This window comes from Artibeus jamaicensis, unplaced genomic scaffold, assembly GCF_021234435.1.
Source record: "Artibeus jamaicensis isolate MK-2021 breed Jamaican fruit bat unplaced genomic scaffold, CSHL_Jam_final contig_373, whole genome shotgun sequence".
Lineage (NCBI taxonomy): Eukaryota > Metazoa > Chordata > Mammalia > Chiroptera > Phyllostomidae > Artibeus > Artibeus jamaicensis.
Window position 1 is genome coordinate 63,969 of NW_026521807.1, and position 18,634 is coordinate 82,602.

The 18,634-nt window shown below is 37.3% G+C and overlaps 2 protein-coding genes across 10 annotated transcripts in view; one reads left to right on the plus strand and one right to left on the minus strand.

Annotated features, from left to right (window-relative positions):
* The first annotated feature begins 261 nt into the window (after positions 1–261).
* On the plus strand, positions 262–10,074 carry NSA2 (NSA2 ribosome biogenesis factor). Its single transcript, XM_037163415.2, has 6 exons — positions 262–454; positions 1,870–2,057; positions 2,140–2,290; positions 5,496–5,675; positions 7,341–7,533; positions 9,832–10,074. Exons 1-6 carry the CDS (start codon positions 452–454, stop codon positions 9,897–9,899), a joined length of 783 nt encoding a protein of 260 aa, XP_037019310.1. The 5' UTR covers positions 262–451; the 3' UTR covers positions 9,900–10,074.
* A 1,413-nt stretch (positions 10,075–11,487) lies between these two features.
* The window catches only part of FAM169A (family with sequence similarity 169 member A), a 55,907-nt gene continuing 48,760 nt past the window's right edge, over positions 11,488–18,634 (minus strand). For all 9 annotated transcript variants that reach the window (XM_053664459.1, XM_053664458.1, XM_053664460.1 and 6 more), the window contains 2 exons: positions 15,979–16,182; positions 11,488–15,104 (listed from right to left, as the gene is read on the minus strand). In XM_053664459.1, the coding sequence (XP_053520434.1) occupies positions 14,556–15,104; positions 15,979–16,182 (753 nt within the window). In that variant the 3' untranslated portion in view covers positions 11,488–14,555. The remainder of the gene's footprint in view (positions 15,105–15,978; positions 16,183–18,634) is intronic.

Genomic DNA, 18,634 nt, shown 5'->3' on the forward strand with positions numbered 1-18,634 from the left:
GGTTCGGTACCCACCTGGCACTGAACCGCATCCCGGAGGCCGGCTTTTTCTCTACAGGCTGCGGAGAGCGACAGGTACTGGCATCTCGGCAATCTACAGAAGCCTCAAGTTGCAACGTCCGCCTACCTCAGCGAACGTCCCGGTTCCTCCAGAACCGAACTTACACCCTCGCACTTCTGCCCCCTCAGGGCGCCACCGCACACGGGAACACACCACTTCCGGCGGTACATCATTGAAATACCTCCTGCCGGCAACTTCCGCCCTTCACGCCAGAAGCGGAGAACAGAAACTCGGAACGAGTATGTTGCGCTTTCACTAGAGACGGTCGTCGTAGAAGTGTTCCTTTCCTGTGGCGGGGCGCGTGAAGTTGGATCGTGGGTCTCTGAGACCCGAAAGTTGACCTCATCTAAGTGCTCGGAGGACTGCCCCTGGCAGCCCAGCGGCCGTAACCATGGTGAGGAGGTTGCCTCGGGCGTTGGTTTAGTAGAGCGTTTGTGTTGGTGGGGCCTAGGGTCCCCAGGCTCTGGGGCTGGAGGGTGAGCCTTGGTAGGCGGAAGTGAGGTACTGCTGAAGGGAATAAGGATCGACTTGGAAAGGTTGGCTCCTTGGAGTGAAAAAAACAAAAAAACCCACTTCACATTGGGGATACAGAATGGGGTGTTTGCCAGAGCAAAGTTTTAGAGCGAGACAGGTTTCACTCCGTTAAATTCCTGGTTTCGCCACGTGTTGCGTGACTAATGGTGCCAGAGCCTAACGATAACCCTCTGTCGTAGGCAGTAATCCCACTGCCACTTTTTTTTTTTTTTTTTGCTGAGGAAATTGAGGGCATGCATCTTTGCACGGGCCAAGCAACTAAGGAAATGCGTAGTTGGGCTCCCAGTCTAGTTCTGACTGCCAGATCCTTTCCTCTACATCTCTGTTTCTCTGCAACATGACATTCCACCTCTTTCATAGTTGCTGCAAAGTTGGTAACAGTTGGCTATACGAACTATCTTGTTGGTTGTTTTAGTATTATTCTCTGTGATGGAGTTGGCTTTGTATCATTATTTTATCTTTGCAGTCTTAAAATACAAATAGACCAGGGCTGCATGTTTAAAGGAAAATAAAACTGACATATAAAACAGGCTTTTTAAAAGCAAAAAGGATTTCATATATCGCTGGTGAAATGCAAAATAGCATAGCCATTTTGGAAAACAGCTGGCATATGTCCAAACAAATGGACACATATGTGCCCTTTTATTCATTCAAAACTGGGGGGGGTGGAACCCCAAATATCCATCACTTCTCCTTGGGTAAACAAATGGTGGTATATCCAATACATTGTAATATTACTTTACAGTAAAAAAGGAGTAATGTGCCAGTACATGCAACAACATGGGGAATCTCAAAAGCCTTATACCAAGTGAAAGCTAGATGCAAAAAGCTACATACTAGAGATTCCACTTCAATTTCACTCTGGGAAAGACAAAACTTAGAGCTAGAAATCAGATTGGCAAAAGAGGATTGACCTCAAAGTGACACAAGCCAACTTCCTGGGGGGATGAAAATATTTTCTATCTTGATTTTGGTTGATAAACAGTTGTACAGTGTCAAAACCTACAATTGAATGAGATCCTGTATCAGGTCGTCCCTTTTGTGGTTCAGTGGATTTTGGACAGTTCCCTTCAGTAATTTTCTCTGAGATTATTAGATGTAGATTCTGATGCCTCATATCAGCAAGGATCAAAACTTATTTAACATACCTCATGTGAATAGGCTTAATACTAGAAGAGTTATTTAAGGGAGAGAACATTTCAGTGATACACGGTATTTTATGCTTCACACGTTGCTCAAAAGAAATTAAAGTTAATATTTCTTGCATCTTTATAGCCACAAAACGAGTATATTGAGTTACACCGTAAGCGCTATGGATATCGTTTGGATTACCATGAAAGAAAGAGAAAAAAGGAAGGTCGAGAGGCTCATGAACGTTCAAAGAAGGCAAAAAAGATGATTGGTCTGAAGGCTAAGCTCTACCATAAACAGCGCCATGCTGAGAAAATACAAATGAAGAAGACGTAAGTGATCATTTATTTGTTGTAGCAAGTTAACATCTTTTGAGTAATAATTAAAAATTATAATCTTTTTCCTTCTTTGTAGTATCAAGATGCATGAAAAGAGAAACACCAAACAAAAGAATGATGAAAAGACTCCACAAGGAGCAGTACCTGCCTATCTACTGGACAGAGAGGGACAGTCCCGAGCTAAAGTACTTTCCAACATGATTAAACAAAAACGAAAAGAGAAAGCGGTAAGCAATAAAATAATACAGTCTTTATATCTTTTTTGTTCAGGGGAATTACTTAAATTCAAACTTGATGTTCTTTGGAAACATGAACAAACAGTGTAGTCCAGTGAGGTCCAACTACCATATTCCCCACTAAGATGTTGAAGTCTTAGTAAAATTGCTTTTTCATCAACTAGCACATTTTAATATTTAGAAGGGGAGGTGTTTTTATTTTTAAATTTTATTAGAAAGCCACTTATCTTTAGATTTTTTTAAAATTATTTAAAAGCAAGCAGTGAATCTCAAATTTAGTACTTTAATAGCTTCCTGTACTTGACAGCTAATGCTGTGCTGCTGTGAAGGGTACAACTCTTCTTATTTATGCTGTCCCAGAGCATGTCAAAATTGGTCAGAAAGTTGGATTATGAAAACATCCTCAAGTGATTGAACTTAAAAATTCAGTCTTAAAATTTCTGGATTGCGCTGAAAACAACAAAAAGGGCATAGATACTATTTTTGTAAACACCTGCAGACAGATCGACAGAAGTCCAGGTAGCAGCAAAATATGTAGTAGCTATATTAAAGACCTTACAGTCTCCAAATTTGATTTTTAAAATGTTACTGCTTGTTTATTGGTGTGTAATTATTCAAAATTAGAGAGGTAGAACTTCAGCACTAAAAGAAACTTCAGAGATTATCTAGTTAACCCCTCCTCATTTTAGATGAAGAGACTGGAGTCCAGGAGGTTGTGAGTCATTCTGCACAGTTGTGAGTCCATAAAGTGTTGGATATCCTCTAGAACCTCTGTGTTAGTAATAAATAGGAATTCTTGCTACTGGCTTGCATTGCTTGTTTTTCCTTGTAGAATCTGCATTCTAGGGAAGTATAAAACACCTGGTGATGATTTTGTGTTACTAGTAATATAATCTAAAAATCCACTTGAGGAGGTAGAAATACAAAGGTATGTTAAAAGATGGAGACACACTGCTACTTTTACACTTTTTACTACTTAGTACTAAGCACATACACTGCCTCTAGAGTCACCACCTTATTACGTGTAGTATTTTTCATCCATAATAAGGTGTTGAGATTTTTAGCTTAAGCAAACCATTTTCTTTAATGTACCTATGATGTATAGTAAATTAGTTCCAATTATTTGAGGGTTTGTGAGGAGACAGTGCAGACCTCTAGAAAACAAATGAAGCCAAAATCTTGTTGGTTAAGGAAAAAAGTGAATTATTTCTTTGTACAACTAAAACATAACTTGATTTTTTTCTCATTTTTAAAAAAATGTATTGATGCTATTACAGTTGTCCCAATTTTCCCCCTTTGTCCCCTCTGCCTGGTGTCACCATTCCCTCCAGCAACACATCCCCTCCTTAGTTCATGTCCATGGGTTGTGCATATAAGTTCTTTGGCTTCTCCATTTCCTCTACTATTCTCAATATCCCCCCATCTGTCTTCTACCTATCAATTATGCTTAATCCCTGTGCCTTTTTCCCCATTCTCCTTCTCCCTCCCCACTGATAACCCTCCAAATGATCTCCGTATCTATGATTCTATTCCTGTTCTGGTTGTTTGCTTAGCTTGTCTTTTCAGATTTAGTTGTTGATAGTTGTGAATTTGTTGCCCTATTAATGTTCATAGTTTGATCTTTTTCTTAAATAAGTCCCTTTAACATTTCATGTAATAATGGCTTGGTGATGATGAACTCCTTTAACTTTACCTTGTCTGGGAAGCACTTCATCTGCCCTTCAATTGTAAATGATAACTTTGCTGGATATAATAATCTAGGTTATAGGTTCTTGCTTTTCATTACTTTGAAACTTCTTGCCAGTCCTTCTTGCTTGTAAAGTTTGAGAAATCAGCTGACAGTCTTATGGGAACTCCTTTGTAGGTAACTGTTTTTTTTCTTACTAAGATTCTTTTAACCCTTGGTATTTTAATTATAGTATGTCTTGGTGTGGTCCTCTTTGGGTCCAACTTTTTTTCAGATTCTCTGCGCTTCCTGGACTTGTGTGCCTATTTCCTTAACCAAATTAGGGAAATTTTATTTTTTTCAAATAAGTTTTCAGTTGTTTGCTCTTCCTCTTCTCCTTCTGGCATCCCTATGATTTAGATGTTGGTGTGTTTGGAGATGTCTCAGAGGCTCCTTATACTATACTCATTTTAATGATTTTTTCTTCTTGCTGTTCTGGTTGAATGCTTACTTTCTTATATTCCAACTCAGTTTGAATCTTGGCTTCATCCCCTCCATTGTTGGTTCCCTGTAGATTTTTCTTTATTTCACTCAGTGTAACCTTCATTTCTTCTGGGGTTTATGTTGTTACTGTACTCAGTGAGTTCCTTGAGCATCATGATAATCAGTGTTTTGAACTCTGCATCTGATAGGTTGGTTATTTCTGTTTTGTTCTTTTTCTGGAATTTTGTTTCTTTCATTTAGGCCTTATTTGTCTCCTCAGTTTGGCAGCCTCGTTTGTGTATAAGATAGGATTCTTTGACTTCCTGTCTTAGTAGTGTGGCCTGTTGTAGAACAGGCACCTGTAAACTGTGTGGGGTGGAGCCTTAGGTAATTGCCAAGGCAGGGCAGCCTGCTTCACCACTTTGTGGCTGTGTGCAGGGAGGGCTTGGAAAGGGGACTGCTGCTTCCTAGCTTCTGGAGGTTTCCAGTCATTTCATTTACTCCCCATAAGAGACTGGGGCCCTTTCAACTGTTACCCTGGTGAATTCCAGAGGGACTGGGTCTGCATGTGTTCTAGGTCTATGTGGGTCCTTTAAGCAGTCTCCTGAAAATCTGGCATTTTCTTCCACCACCCCAACCTCCACTGGTTTTTACAGCCAGAAGTTACAGGGATTTGTCTTCCTGGAACTGGAAGCCTGGGCTGTGCAGTCTGGCTTAGGGCTGGGGTAGCTCACAGCCTAGGTACCCCTCCTGATTTTTATCTAGCGTGTGTGTATGTGTGTGAGAGTGACTGCCCGTTCTGCAATCACTCCAACCCACATCTCTACCCCTCCTACCCATGGATGAATATGGCTTTAAATCCTTGGTTGTCTGATTTCTGTACTGCTCAGTTTTCTGATGGTTCTGGGTGTTACTTGTTTTGACGCCTAGTTGTAAATCTGTGGTTGTGTGGGGAGGCAAAGCATATCTATCTCAGCCTCCATCTTGACCTGAAGTGTTCATTGTCTTTTACTAACAATATACATTTTAACTGTGGTCTATTTTTAGGGGAAATGGGAAGTCCCTCTGCCTAAAGTTCGTGCCCAGGGAGAAGCAGAGGTATTAAAAGTTATTCGAACAGGAAAGAGAAAGAAAAAAGCATGGAAGAGGATGGTTACTAAAGTGTGCTTTGTTGGAGATGGCTTTACTCGAAAACCACCTAAATATGAAAGATTCATTAGGCCAATGGTAAGTCCTTTGCAAGAGTGCAGTGGCTTAAATATTAGTTCCTTTGTTAAATAAGATAAAGTACATTGCAATTTCCTGGAATTCCTATATTGATTTGAAAGACATTTTAAAGCTATTTTTGGTATTTTAAGTTAGTGGTAGGTATTACTTGGGATTTTTCTGTATCGTCAAAAATCTTGTCTTCACTTTCATAAATGATTTGAGATGAAAAATAATTTTCATTACATTGTCAAGTAAATCTTGACTTTAAAAAATTATGTATTAGAATCTTTATGTTCCAAATGAAGTCATTTTACTCATTCACTAAGTATTCTACTATACAGGTGTTTTACTATACAAGTGCCTAATGACTGACTTGTCTGAGAAGATTTAAAAACTAGAATAGGATTTGTTCAAGCCAATTCTGGTTCAAGAAGGAAAGTAGCAATGCTTTTGAAAACATTCAGTATGTAATCATTGCAAAAAGAGAATTTAATGTAAAAGTGGGGCTTTACTTTCTTTTGATATTGACAGCAGCAATGGTCAAAACCAGTGTCCCACCCAATATAATTTAAAATACATTTTTGCAAAATCCTTTAAATAGACTGAATTATTATTCTAACTGGATATCCAGCCTGCTTAGAGAAACAAAGAATTAGAGAGGAAAGTTGGCAGTGTTACTCAGGCTCTCAACCTAAATAAATTTTTAATGAATTAAAATGTCAAACAGCTAATCTCTGTAAGTAAAGTTCTATGGAACACAGCCATGCCTATTCATTTACATATTGTCCATGGCAATGTTTTTCCTGCACAGTTTGAGTACTTTCAAGAGACCATATGGCTTGCAAAGCCTAAAATGTTCAGTGTCTGGTTATTTACAGAAAATGTCCACCCATCACTAGATTACATCATGGACTCCCTTTGTTTTGATTTCATATTTATAATCATTTACAGGTTGGTAGCTTTATCAGTTCTACAAAGAAAGCGTACACCAGACTGGCTCTTCTTGGCTTTCAGTAGCCGGGAAGATACATATATGTCTTAGTGTGAGTATCTTAATGTGAATTAATCAGATGGCATTCTGAATGGTACAATTTTCTTACCCCCTTGACTAATGACTGCATTACTAAGAACTTGATTTAGTATCTTTTGCCCGCTATGTATAGGTAATTATCATACTTAAAAGACTGCAAAGTGTTGCGGTTTTTTAATGTGCTGCACTCCAAAGACCATATCTAGGTTACTAGGTGTCTGTGGTCTCTTGTAACAGACTCCTCGGGAATCTTCCAGTTCGTGACCAGTGTCACCATTAGTGTAAAGAAAGCTGACCACCTGCTTGATTTCTTATCATGGAAGTTATATGAGGTATATGGACTTGGAATCATCACGTTTAAAGTTTGATTTTGTCCACACACCATGTAACCTGGGAACAAGTCCTTTAACCTGCTAATCCTAGTTTTGCTGGTGTTGTTTTTAAATAGAGTGAATTATAGTTATCCTGTAACTCAGATTTTTAGTTAGTATTTTTATTTGATGCCTTCAGAGTTTACATTAATACATGTTGTTTTTGGTTTATTTTCTTGTTTTTCTTTTGAGGCTATTGGGGGGGGAAGCAAAAACAAAAAAAATTATTACTTGTAGTTAACATTTTGGACTCAAAAAACATTCTTGTGTTTGACTTACTAGGGTTTACGTTTCAAGAAGGCCCATGTAACACATCCTGAACTGAAAGCCACCTTTTGCCTGCCAATACTTGGTGTAAAGAAGAATCCCTCATCCCCACTTTATACAACTTTGGGTGTTATTACCAAAGGTACTGTCATCGAGGTGAACGTAAGCGAGTTGGGCCTTGTGACCCAAGGAGGCAAGGTTATTTGGGGTAAGTAAATTTTTTTGTATGGAGGTATTACTCTTCTAATCCTGAAAATAAAAATGTTCAAGTTGACATAAAGTACCCAGCAAATCTTAATGCACAAGAGCTAGGTAAGTTAAAACTTGGTATAAATCAGATTTAAAGTTTTAGAATACTTTTTGTAGAAAAAAGTAGTTTTGAAAATAATTCATTTTAATTTAGCTCATTGGTTTGAGCTATGCAGTGTGCTGCGTTGCTAGATTTTGATGCTGTTTATTTAAAGCAGCATTAATTATGAGGGAAGCAAATGCAGAGATGTACTTGTAACTAAAAAATAGTGGAAGAATATACAATAAATGAACCATGAGTGAGGGAAGAGAGCATACATCAAATGACACTATTTCAGCAATAATTAAAAACTGAAATGTGTCATGTAGCGACTACAAATTTTTTCCCCTCATTTTCTTTTTTTTTAATTAAATAAATTTATTTATTTTTTTTGAATTGTTTATGCTGTTACAATTGTTCTATTCCCCCCTTCATTCCCCTCCACCCTGCCCCCCCAACCCCCCCATTACCCCCCCTTTAGCTTATGTCCATGTGTCTCAAGTCCTTTAGGTTCTGTATTTCCCATACTATTCTTGCCCCCCCCCCATCTATTTTCTATCTACTGTCTATGCTACTTATTTTCTGTACCTTCTCTCCCCGTCTTCTCCTCCCACTCCCCTGTTGCTAACCCTCCTTCAGATCTTCATTTCTATGTTTCCACTCCTGATCTAGCTGTCCTTTTAGTTTGCTTTCGCTCCAGGTGTGGTTGTTAATAACTGTGAGCTTGTTGTCCTTTCACTGTTCATGTTTCTTTAACTTCTTTTTCTTAGATAAGTCCCTCCAACATTTCATATAATAAGGGCTTGGTGATGATGAACTCCTTGAATTTGGTCTTATCTGAGAAGCACCTTATCTGTCCTTCCGTTCTAAATGAAAGTTTTGCTGGGTAGAGCAATCTTGGTTGTAGGTCTTTAGTTTTCATGACTTGGAATATTTCTTTCCAGCCCCTTCTTGCCTGTAAGGTCTCTTTTGAGAAATCTGCTGACAGCCTGATGGGGACTCCTTTGTAGGTGATTGTCCCCTTAGCTCTCGCTGCTTCCAGGATTCTCTCCTTCGTTTTAATTTTGGCTAATGTAATTATGATATGCCTTGGTGTGTTTCTTCTTGAGTCCAACTTTTTTGGTACTCTCTGGGCTTCTTGGATTTCTTGGAAGTCTGTTTCCTTTGCCAGATTGGGGAAATTTTCTTTTATTATTTGTTCAAATAGTTTTTCCACTGGTGGTTGTGTCTTTCCCCCTTCTGGTACCCCTATAATTCGGATATTGGAGCGTTTATAGATGTCCTGGAAGTTCCTAAGCTTCTCCTCATTTTTCTGAATTCTTATTTCTTCATTCCTTTCTGATTGATCATTTTTTTCTTCCTTCTGGTTCACTCCATTGAGTTGAGTCCCAGTTTTTTTTCATCTCTATGGGTTTCCTGTGGAATTCCATTCATTTCCCTTAATTTAGCCTTCATATGTTTCTCTAATTTGTGGCTATAGTCCACCAGATCTGTGAGGAAGCTGACGACCAGTGTTTTAAACTGTGCGTCTGAGAGATTTGCTATTTCTTCGTCACTTAGATTCTGGCCCTTTAAGTGAGAGAAGCGGTGCCTTGGAGTCCCAGGTCGCTGGGTTGTGACGCTGTATGCGGGGGTGTGGCCAGAGCGGGGAAAATGGCGCCGCAGCCGGTCCCACCGCTCACTCCCTCACCCACGCGTAACCGGGCACCCACAGTCAACTCGCTGCCACCGCCTCCCCACTGACTCCTCCGTAGTCGCTCACCCGGTGGGCTGCTCACTAGGTCCAATCCTGGGTTTGGAACCCGTGCGACTGGATTCGCGCGCCCGGGTCGATCGAGTTCTCCTTTGTAACTCCTCACCCGCCGCCGGTTTCGCCCCTTACCGGTCGGGCCGAAGAGTTTGTTGTTTGCAGACTTCTGAAAAGTTCAGTTTTCCGTGTTCTGGTTGTGTTTTCTGATGCTAATATTTAGTTGTCCTTAAACTTGGTTGTGAGAGGAGGCAGGCACATCCACCTTAAACCTCCATCTTGGCGGAAGTCTCTCCCCTCATTTTCTTATTTTTTGCTTTTAGTGCCCAGATATGTCTAAACTTTATTATTCTTAGAAAGGGAAGAATATGTTTTATAACTCTTAAAAGTGATTAATTAGAAATATAGGGGGCAAAGGTTGTATTCTTTAATAGCTAATCTCCCTCTTTTTCTCCATTTTGTTTCCTTAGGAAAATATGCCCAGGTTACCAACAATCCTGAAAATGATGGATGTATAAATGCAGTCTTACTGGTGTAACAGCAGTTTCATACAAGTAACCCCTGTAATTATTGGAAGACTATGCATCAGTCAGGGAAACAGGACTGTGATGTTTCTGCATACTTCAATTATTACAATGGCTTACATGTCTGCAGTCATCAGGAGAACTATTTTATTGTAAAGAACATTAAAATGGCCCAGTTTTACAAATTGGTATTTGTTTTGGACTGTGTTTATCATTTAGTTATTTATGAAATTAATGATTTTTTAAAAACAGTTTAAACAATATTCTGCTTCATCAGTAATGTCATTTCTGGAAAAGCCAGTGTAGTTGAAATACCTTTTATCCTAAGTGCACCTTAGCATGGGGTCTAGGCTGTAAAAGTCCGTCACATGTATAACCTCACCTCATTATTCATCATTAATACTGAGAACTGTAGCATTAACACACTTGGTAATATTTGTTACATTATTCAAGTATTCACATTAAAGGTATACAAGAAAAAAGGTACATTACACTAATTCAGAAGAACTTAGATAAATCTTTTCACTTGTAATTCTTCTTCAGACATTAAATCAGTAGTTAGTACTTAGAACAATTTTTTTCTTTCATCATTTATAGTAATACCTACTTGGAACTGTTTTCTATTTGACATGAAAAAACACCAAAATGTTTATGCTTTAGCATTGTCTATGTTCTAAATTAAGGTAGTATATTTTCAGAACTGGAAAAATATGTTTAATTTCAGGAAGAATGATCCTTAAAGGGAAATATATTGATAGTCACATACAACATTAAAAAAAAATGTTAGCATTATAACTAGGACAAAGCACTTTTGTGGTATGAATTATACGTGTGTGACTTTGAACTTTTAGGGTGTCTTATTAATCTATAATCATTGTTTTAAAATTTGGTTTATTTTTTAAAGTCTGTCTTAAAGGTACAATAGTGTGTGCCTGTAACAAAATCATTTTAATGTCTAAACAAATTAAGTATCTAAACACATCTTCATCAGTGAAATTAATAGAAAAGAAAAAAGAATTTCAAAACACAGACCAGGAAACAATCACAAAATATAGGTTTAATTACTACTTTTAAACTTAAAAAAAGGAAAAAAACTATCAAGAAAACAAACGAGTACTTCGGTAAGACTTGCTATTCTGAATAATGTAATATAACCTTTTCTAAGTTCTATAAACTGTAAATTTTAGAATACAGACACTTAGGAAAAGAAAAGCTAGGCTAGTTCCTTGGGAATGATTATCCAGTAAAATAATACAATTACTTCAGGGTAACAGAAGCTGAACCTTTCTCACAATTAGATTTTAACAAATGATTTTTGCCAGTAATAGAAATGGGGAATGTGTAAATAACTTAGTTTTGGAAGGTGAAAGCAAAACATCAACTAAAGGTAAGCACTTGATACTACAGAACTAAGGTTTGCTTATTTTTTAGAACCAAAAATAAGCAAGTTAACTATACTGTACAAAGAAAGTTTGATACTAAATACGCAAACAGAAGCATAACTAATCACACCCATAAAATACTGGATAACATCTTAAACACGATACTGAAGTCAGTGGACATAACAAGGCAGAAATTGTAAAGTACTGTTACACAGATGAGTAATGTTAGTATAAATTCTTTATTTACACATTAAGAATCTGTTTCAGTTTGCTGGTGTGACCAAATTTTAGAAGGTAATCCCTAAGGGTGAAGCAGAACATAAGAGCAATTATGAGACAGTTGGTAACTGCTCAATTTACTGCAATCATAAACTTCCAATATATGTTTCTGAAGTCACTGAAACCATTTTAGGTAGTGTAGTGTTCTGGTGGTCATCAAAAAGCGAACCATTAATCACTAGTAGTTGCTATTCTTCCTGTGAAATTCTGTGCTTAATGGAAACACCATGAATACAGACACAATTTAAGCAGATGACTGATAACTCTCTCATGCTATTTGATTTTATATAAAATCACAACAGACCCTTCACCTTTAAAATTGTAGAGGAGCTTTATAATAAATTCTTAAATATACTTATTTCTGTGATGTCTAGCACTTTAATAAACAAAAGTACAACTAAAATTTTGATAACTGTCTGCTTTATATTACACAAGGAAATATATATGTATTTACACAAACTGAAGTGACCTCCTTTCTCCACGAATAAGACTTCTAAACAGAAAACAGCTCACAAAGGACTACAGGATGTGACTGAACACTTAGGGACTAGACGAGCTGGCTGAAACCAGATTTCTGTCCTCTAATTCTGAAAGTTTTCCTAATGCCTTGCAAAAACTAAGTATTCTGATGAAATTTAGTTTCATTGTTGAGGATATATTCTGGTATAAATTCTATACTCACTGACTATAGAATTCATTTACTGAAAAATGAACACATTGCTGAATGTGAAAGTCAGGTTTTTCCATATGACCCAATTTTCCTTTACCATCTCTCTATAAATGCCAAAATGACATTCTGTTAGAGATAATATGTAACAAGTTTTCTTGAGTGCTGAAAAAAAGCTTTGAAATTGCTTAAAATGCACTTTCAAGAATAAACCAAACATGTTTAACAAGTTTATACTGTTAGTCCTTAGCAATCAAATAAGAATTACTAAACATTTTTTTGTAAACTCAGCAACTATATTCACACATCAAGCATTGTCAGTGAGCTCAATCTTCCTAAATTATACCTTTTTAAAGAAAATGAATAATCCAAATAAGGAAGTAAAATGTTCGATTTTTATCTGTTATAATAAAAAAGAAAAGTTTAAGAACAAGAACCTACTCAATCTTCATTTTCCTATTTGTGATTTTAACAAATTTTTAATAAAATGTATAAGATAGCATAAACATGTGATAACTAGTATTACTCATACTTTCTCACTTATGTACCCTTTTTTTTTTTTTGAGAAAACAAACAGCCAAAGTGCTATAATTTTCATTTAGCATGAAATTTGACTTACCTCAAGCAATAATTAAAGAAAACTTGGGGATACAAGTACTCAAAATTTTACAATGAATAGGGGTGTTTGCTATTTTGCCTGCTTAAAAGATTTTAATGTAGAAATTCCTAAAATACCATCATCCCAAAATAAAATTTAATGACATTACCTGACTGTGGACTAAAAACCTCAACATCAATCCTGATACATTTTTTTCATTAAGGACCAAGGTTGTTTTACAAACAATCTAAATACTCTCAAAGCATTCTTCACCTTAATTACACATCTGAGTATACATAATACTTCAAAGAATAATATTGTTTTGAGATTCTCTTTGGATTCTTTTTTTTTTTAATTGATTTCTAGTTTAGTTTAGTTTAAGGCCATTTTTTTACTCTACTTTTTTCCATTGCTATTTATCCTCCTTATACCTGCTCCCGCCTCCACCCACCCCCCTGCCCCCAGCAATTACCACACTGTTGTCCATGTCTCTGGATTCTAAGAACAATCATTTTGTTCATTTCTAAATAAATTACAAAAATTAACAATTGAGGGATTTTTTTTAACCTTTTCCTAGGCAAAGGCCTTTGCTATGGGAACATGATTAACAGGCTGGCTTGTAACCTGTCCTCAGAACAAATTAAGAGTAAACAAGACCAAAGGGAGAACAAATTAAGAGTAAACAAGACCAAAGGGACAACCACAGCCTCCAACATGATTTAAGCTCTGGTAACTACAGGTCTTTAGGGCAGCTGTACTCCTGCCATCTAGCTCTAAGATCGTGGGGCACAGTTTCGTACCTACCCAGAAATGGATGCCAAGGGCATGAGTTGGCAGGCAGGCAGGAAGATCTTTTGACAGGAATCACTCCATGTGTTAGGGAAGTGGATGAAAGCTGAGGGGAATATAAATAAGATTCTAGAATAAAGGCAGTGGCAGGATTAAAGAGAAGTCTTAGGAAGGGTTCTCATATTTCTGAAGTATCCAAGTTCACTAGGTGAGGACCAAAGTATAGTCTGCAACTTTGAACAAAAAATTTAAGTAATTACATTAGTACCTACATGCCAGAGTTAAATCCCTAGCAATACTGTTAATATTAGATGTTGTAAAGAATGAGTTGGAAAGTCTGTAGCTATTCAGACACTGAAGTCAAAGGAAGAAACTCTATCCGTACAATAATGAACTGAGAAGCCAAAATACCACCCTCATAAACCCTTGACCATAAATTTCTGTAATTTGTGCTCTCATTTAGCTGAAATTATATTTATTCTAACTTACTGACATTGTTGTTTAGGTATGCCTACATTGTAAAAAAATGCTGATTAGTTATTTAAGCTAAAACTTCTAGAACCCTCACCAAGTTTACTATTTAAAACCCTTAGTGTAAAAGATTTCTACAATCCTCCAAAGTAATGTAAAGTCCACTACTTTTAGTTTTCTAATTTATATTTCCTGAAATATTAATGATCAGATGTCCCCAACTACTAAAGAAAATATAGTATGATCTGGTTTCCCAAAATTGAAACATGACTAATAAAAATAAAAAACTGTATTTACACAAAACAGCCTGAAAAATTAAAAACAATGGTGAATCCTAGGTCCTAAGGGGGAGAGAAAAACTGCATCATAAATAAGCTCAAATTGAGATTTTGGAATTTTTGTCTCGTGCCCCGTGCTATTTATTACCATATTTTAAAAACAATTACGTTACAAAGAAGAGGATTTATCATCTGCATTTCTTCATTCAGGCGAGCTTGGCTTTCTTCTTACCAGGTCCTTTATGCCCTTTGGCCTTTCTTCTTAAATTCCGCCTGTCTACAACAGGTACTTCCACTTCTATTTCCTCTGAGCTGCTATCCACAGTTTTTTCTGCTGATTGTGTAAACTGATCCAGTTGCTCAGAAGATGCTTCAGACTGCTCCTCTGACTGGTTCTTCTGTCCTGCATTCTGTGAAAATGGCACATCTTCAAGTTCAACCTCTATTAAAGAACTCTGAGGAAGAGCTGTAGATGTTTCCTGGGGTTCGGGTACCCCCTCTTCACCCTGGTCTTCCAATGAGGAAGTAGTGTTGGGTGATAAATTTTCAGAGATTGATTCTTCAGACAATTCAGCTATTACAGAGTTTGGAAAACCACTGTCAGACCGTTCTTCATTTGGGATAGTAGCAACATTGTCTAAACTTCCAAAATGTGCCTTCTTTCTTGAAACTAGTGGCGGTTTCTCTTCTGTGTGCCCCTTTTCATCAGATGGACCTTCCTCTAGCAACATTTCTGAGTCAGTTACATGCGAGGTCTAAAAATGAAAGACCTGGTGAACAAACTTTTGCAATATAGTTCTTATACAAATTATGTTCAGAAACTAGTATGTAACAACAATGAACTACATTTTAATCATTACTCACTCACTACTTTAGTTAATTGTGTACATATTCTGAATACAGCTCAATTTCTTCAAAATTGTCTTTCTGATTTTTGATAATTTGGATACATTAAGTTCTTGTTTTAAAGATATAATAAAAAGAAATAATTTTACCTCAGAAAGTACTAAAATATTTTAATCTTCATATCAAGATTCTTCAAAGTCATGATTCAACTCAAAAGTTTTTACCTTCTTGGTGTTACTGGAGCCAGAACCAAGAGCCCCTTGGGACTTGACACTGTGCCACCCAACTAAATGTGACTGCGGTTTAGTTAGATAACCGGTATGGGAAATGGAAATTTTATTCACTTATTTATGTAAGATGCTAATAAAATAATGCTATACAATAGGTTTTTAGCCTTAAATTGAAATATTCAAAATAAAAATTTAAATTTCTTTTAAAATATTCCATCAAGTTTTTCCGACTAATCTAATCCATCTCCCTAATTAAAACAAATTCAAATGACTGTGTAAGCACTAGGTATTCAGATAGTTGATAAATACTTTTTATCCATTTTTCTAATCTCTCTACAAAATAAAACTCATTTAGTAAGACTAATAAGGTTACAAAGATTTGAATTTATGGAATATTACTGATTGCACATTGTAAACTCTAGTCTAAAATTTAATTTTCCTAAAGGACTGTGCATGTTAAGGTGGAGGAAAACACACATGCTACACTGCCCCCTCCAATGTCACCAACACTGGAATATATTAACTATAAAAATTTAGGTTACTTCCCTCTTACCTTTTCCTGTGCAATAGCCTCAGAGGGTTTTGAAGATTCTACCATCAGTGGAACAAGATTTGTAGAGTCTTCACTGGAATTGAAAGACTGCAATTTTAATTCTTCATCTAAAACTTCACTAGTGGAGTCTTCCTCTTCAGTTATAAGAGAGGTCTTAAGACTATCATCCATTATCTCACCATTCATAGGCTCTAACTCAGATTCCTACACCATTGGGAGAAAAAAAATAAGTCAGGACACAATTACAGACTAAGTTGTTTGTCATGCAAGGTGGATCCATTCTCAGTACCTATCTGTCACGTACCAGGACTCAAGTTAAAATCTACCAAATTAGAGGGCAGGGGTTAGAGAACAGTCTTACTGGGGGAAGGGGGAAAGGAGAAACTTATGAGGCAAGGTCAGTAAAAGAAAATCCTTAAGTGCCTTCAAGCTCCCCGTTCTCATGGAGAGAGGGGACAGAACCCAGATGCACAGTGGACACAGTGTGGGACTGAGATTCAGTAACAAGACCCTGCCCCTTCTTGCTCCCCCTTCTTATAGGGCAACCATGGGAGGAACCTTTTCAGTAATAAGGTATCCGAGAGAAAGTCTAGGTGTAGGGCTACCTCTTTACACAACACCAGCACTTGCTATCTTTGGGGCCTGTGGGAAGTTACAGTTACCCTGCCAGAGGGAAGAAGCACTAGCAATCTTGGTGAGCTAAGTTTGCCTATAGCTTCTTTCGGGGAGAAAGAGCCCCCAATCTCAGTTCATTGTCGAGTCAACCCAGGGTCATTTTTGACCACTCCTGCTTCTTACAGTGTATTAAAATATAGAAAAGTAATCTGATAACAGAAGTGCCAATTCCTGCAAACCTTCTTCCAATGTTTATCAATTTACAACACTTCTGTTTAATGTTTAATATTTCTAATCCTAGTGACATTATAATGGAAGGCATTTTATTATACCATTTTAAAAATAAGAAAACTGATGTACTCAAATGTTCAGAAATAGATCTGCCTGGATTATATAGAACCCCTGAAATCATATAAATAACCTTTTCCATAGGGAAACTGAAATCAGGGAGTTGGAAGAATTAATGTGACAGATAGTATAAATGGCTTACACACAGAAGGGAATCACAATAAAACTCATAAAAAGACCAACTAGGGTAAGAGAAATGTTAAAAAAGAAGGTTAAGAAAGTACATGAGAAAGATAGAGAAAAGCTTAAACAAACAGAATTTTGGTGACTAAAAGTAAGAAACAACAGAAGAGAAAACCCAGTCCAGTCAGTTTTTGTTTGGAGGAGAACGAAAGATCAGCAGAAAAAAGTCTCAATATATAAGTGAAAAGACTAGAGATTATGTTGAATTTAAGATGAAAAAAGACAACTGTCTGAACAGAAATATTAAGAAGGCAAGTAGCATTATGAGACTATACTTTGAATAAATATTGAAAGTCTAGAGTTACTGGTCATCCCCTTATTGAGCCACTGGACTGAATGCATTTTCAAAAGAGAGAGCATATAAACAAAGAGCAGAAAGAACTGTCTTTTAGAATGTCCAAAAAAGGGGGGGGGGGGCAGAAGTCAAAATAAATAAATAAATAAAACTAACAAAACTTCAAAGATAGGAAAACCAAGAAACCAAAATACAGGACTTCCACCAAGATGGAGGCGTAGGTGAAGACACTTTGCGTCCTCGCACAACCAAATCTAAAAACAACAAAGTTTTAACAACAATAAATGCAGCAACCAAACCACAGAAAATCGAACAATACGTAGTCCGAAAACAACAAACCGCTCAGCTAAACCAGTGAGAGGGGCAAAGCGGGCAAAAAAGATCCCCCAACCTGGGTGTTGCGCAAGCAGCCAAGGGCACGGATCCCAGGTGCAGGCTACCTATGGGCAGACCCAGGGAAGAGGCACGGCTGGCTGTCTGCGGTCAGTCACGCATTTGAGCACAGATAAACCAGTGAAGAGACATGCATTGAGACAAACCGTGCAGGCCCCGGTGCAGGACAGTCCCAGGACTGGCAGCCACCACCTTTTCCCACCATGATCCCTCACCACTGGCCACCCACTCCACTCCTCTTACCGGTCTGGTTGAATGGTTATCAGACTTCCATACAATCCAATTTTCTGTCCGTTCTGGTTGTGTTTTTGTTTCTAAATCTTTGTTGTCCCTAATTTTGGTTGTGCGAGGAGACACAGTGTTGCTACCTACACCTCCATCTTGGCCAGTCTTTTTTTTTTTTTATATAATTTTTCAGTTTTAGTTTATATTCAGTTTTACTCTGTATTAGTTTCAGATGTACAGCAAAGTAGTTTTAAAAATCACATACTTTACAGAATGGTCCCCCTGGTGCTTCACGTACCCACCTGGCCCTACTCATGTTTTTCACAATATTACTGACTATATTTCCTATGCTATACTCTACATCTCTGTGACTATTCCATAACTACCAATTTGAACTGCTTAATTCCTTCACCTTTTCCACCCACTCCTCCTAACCCCCTCTCCTCTAATGACTATCAGTCTGGTCTCTGTATCTATGAGATGGAGTAAAGTTCATTTGATATGATACTGAAAGTTCAGTTTACAGCTTTTAGGCCACAGCTTTTTATTTTGTTCATTAGATTCCACATATAAGAGCAATCATATGGTATATATCTT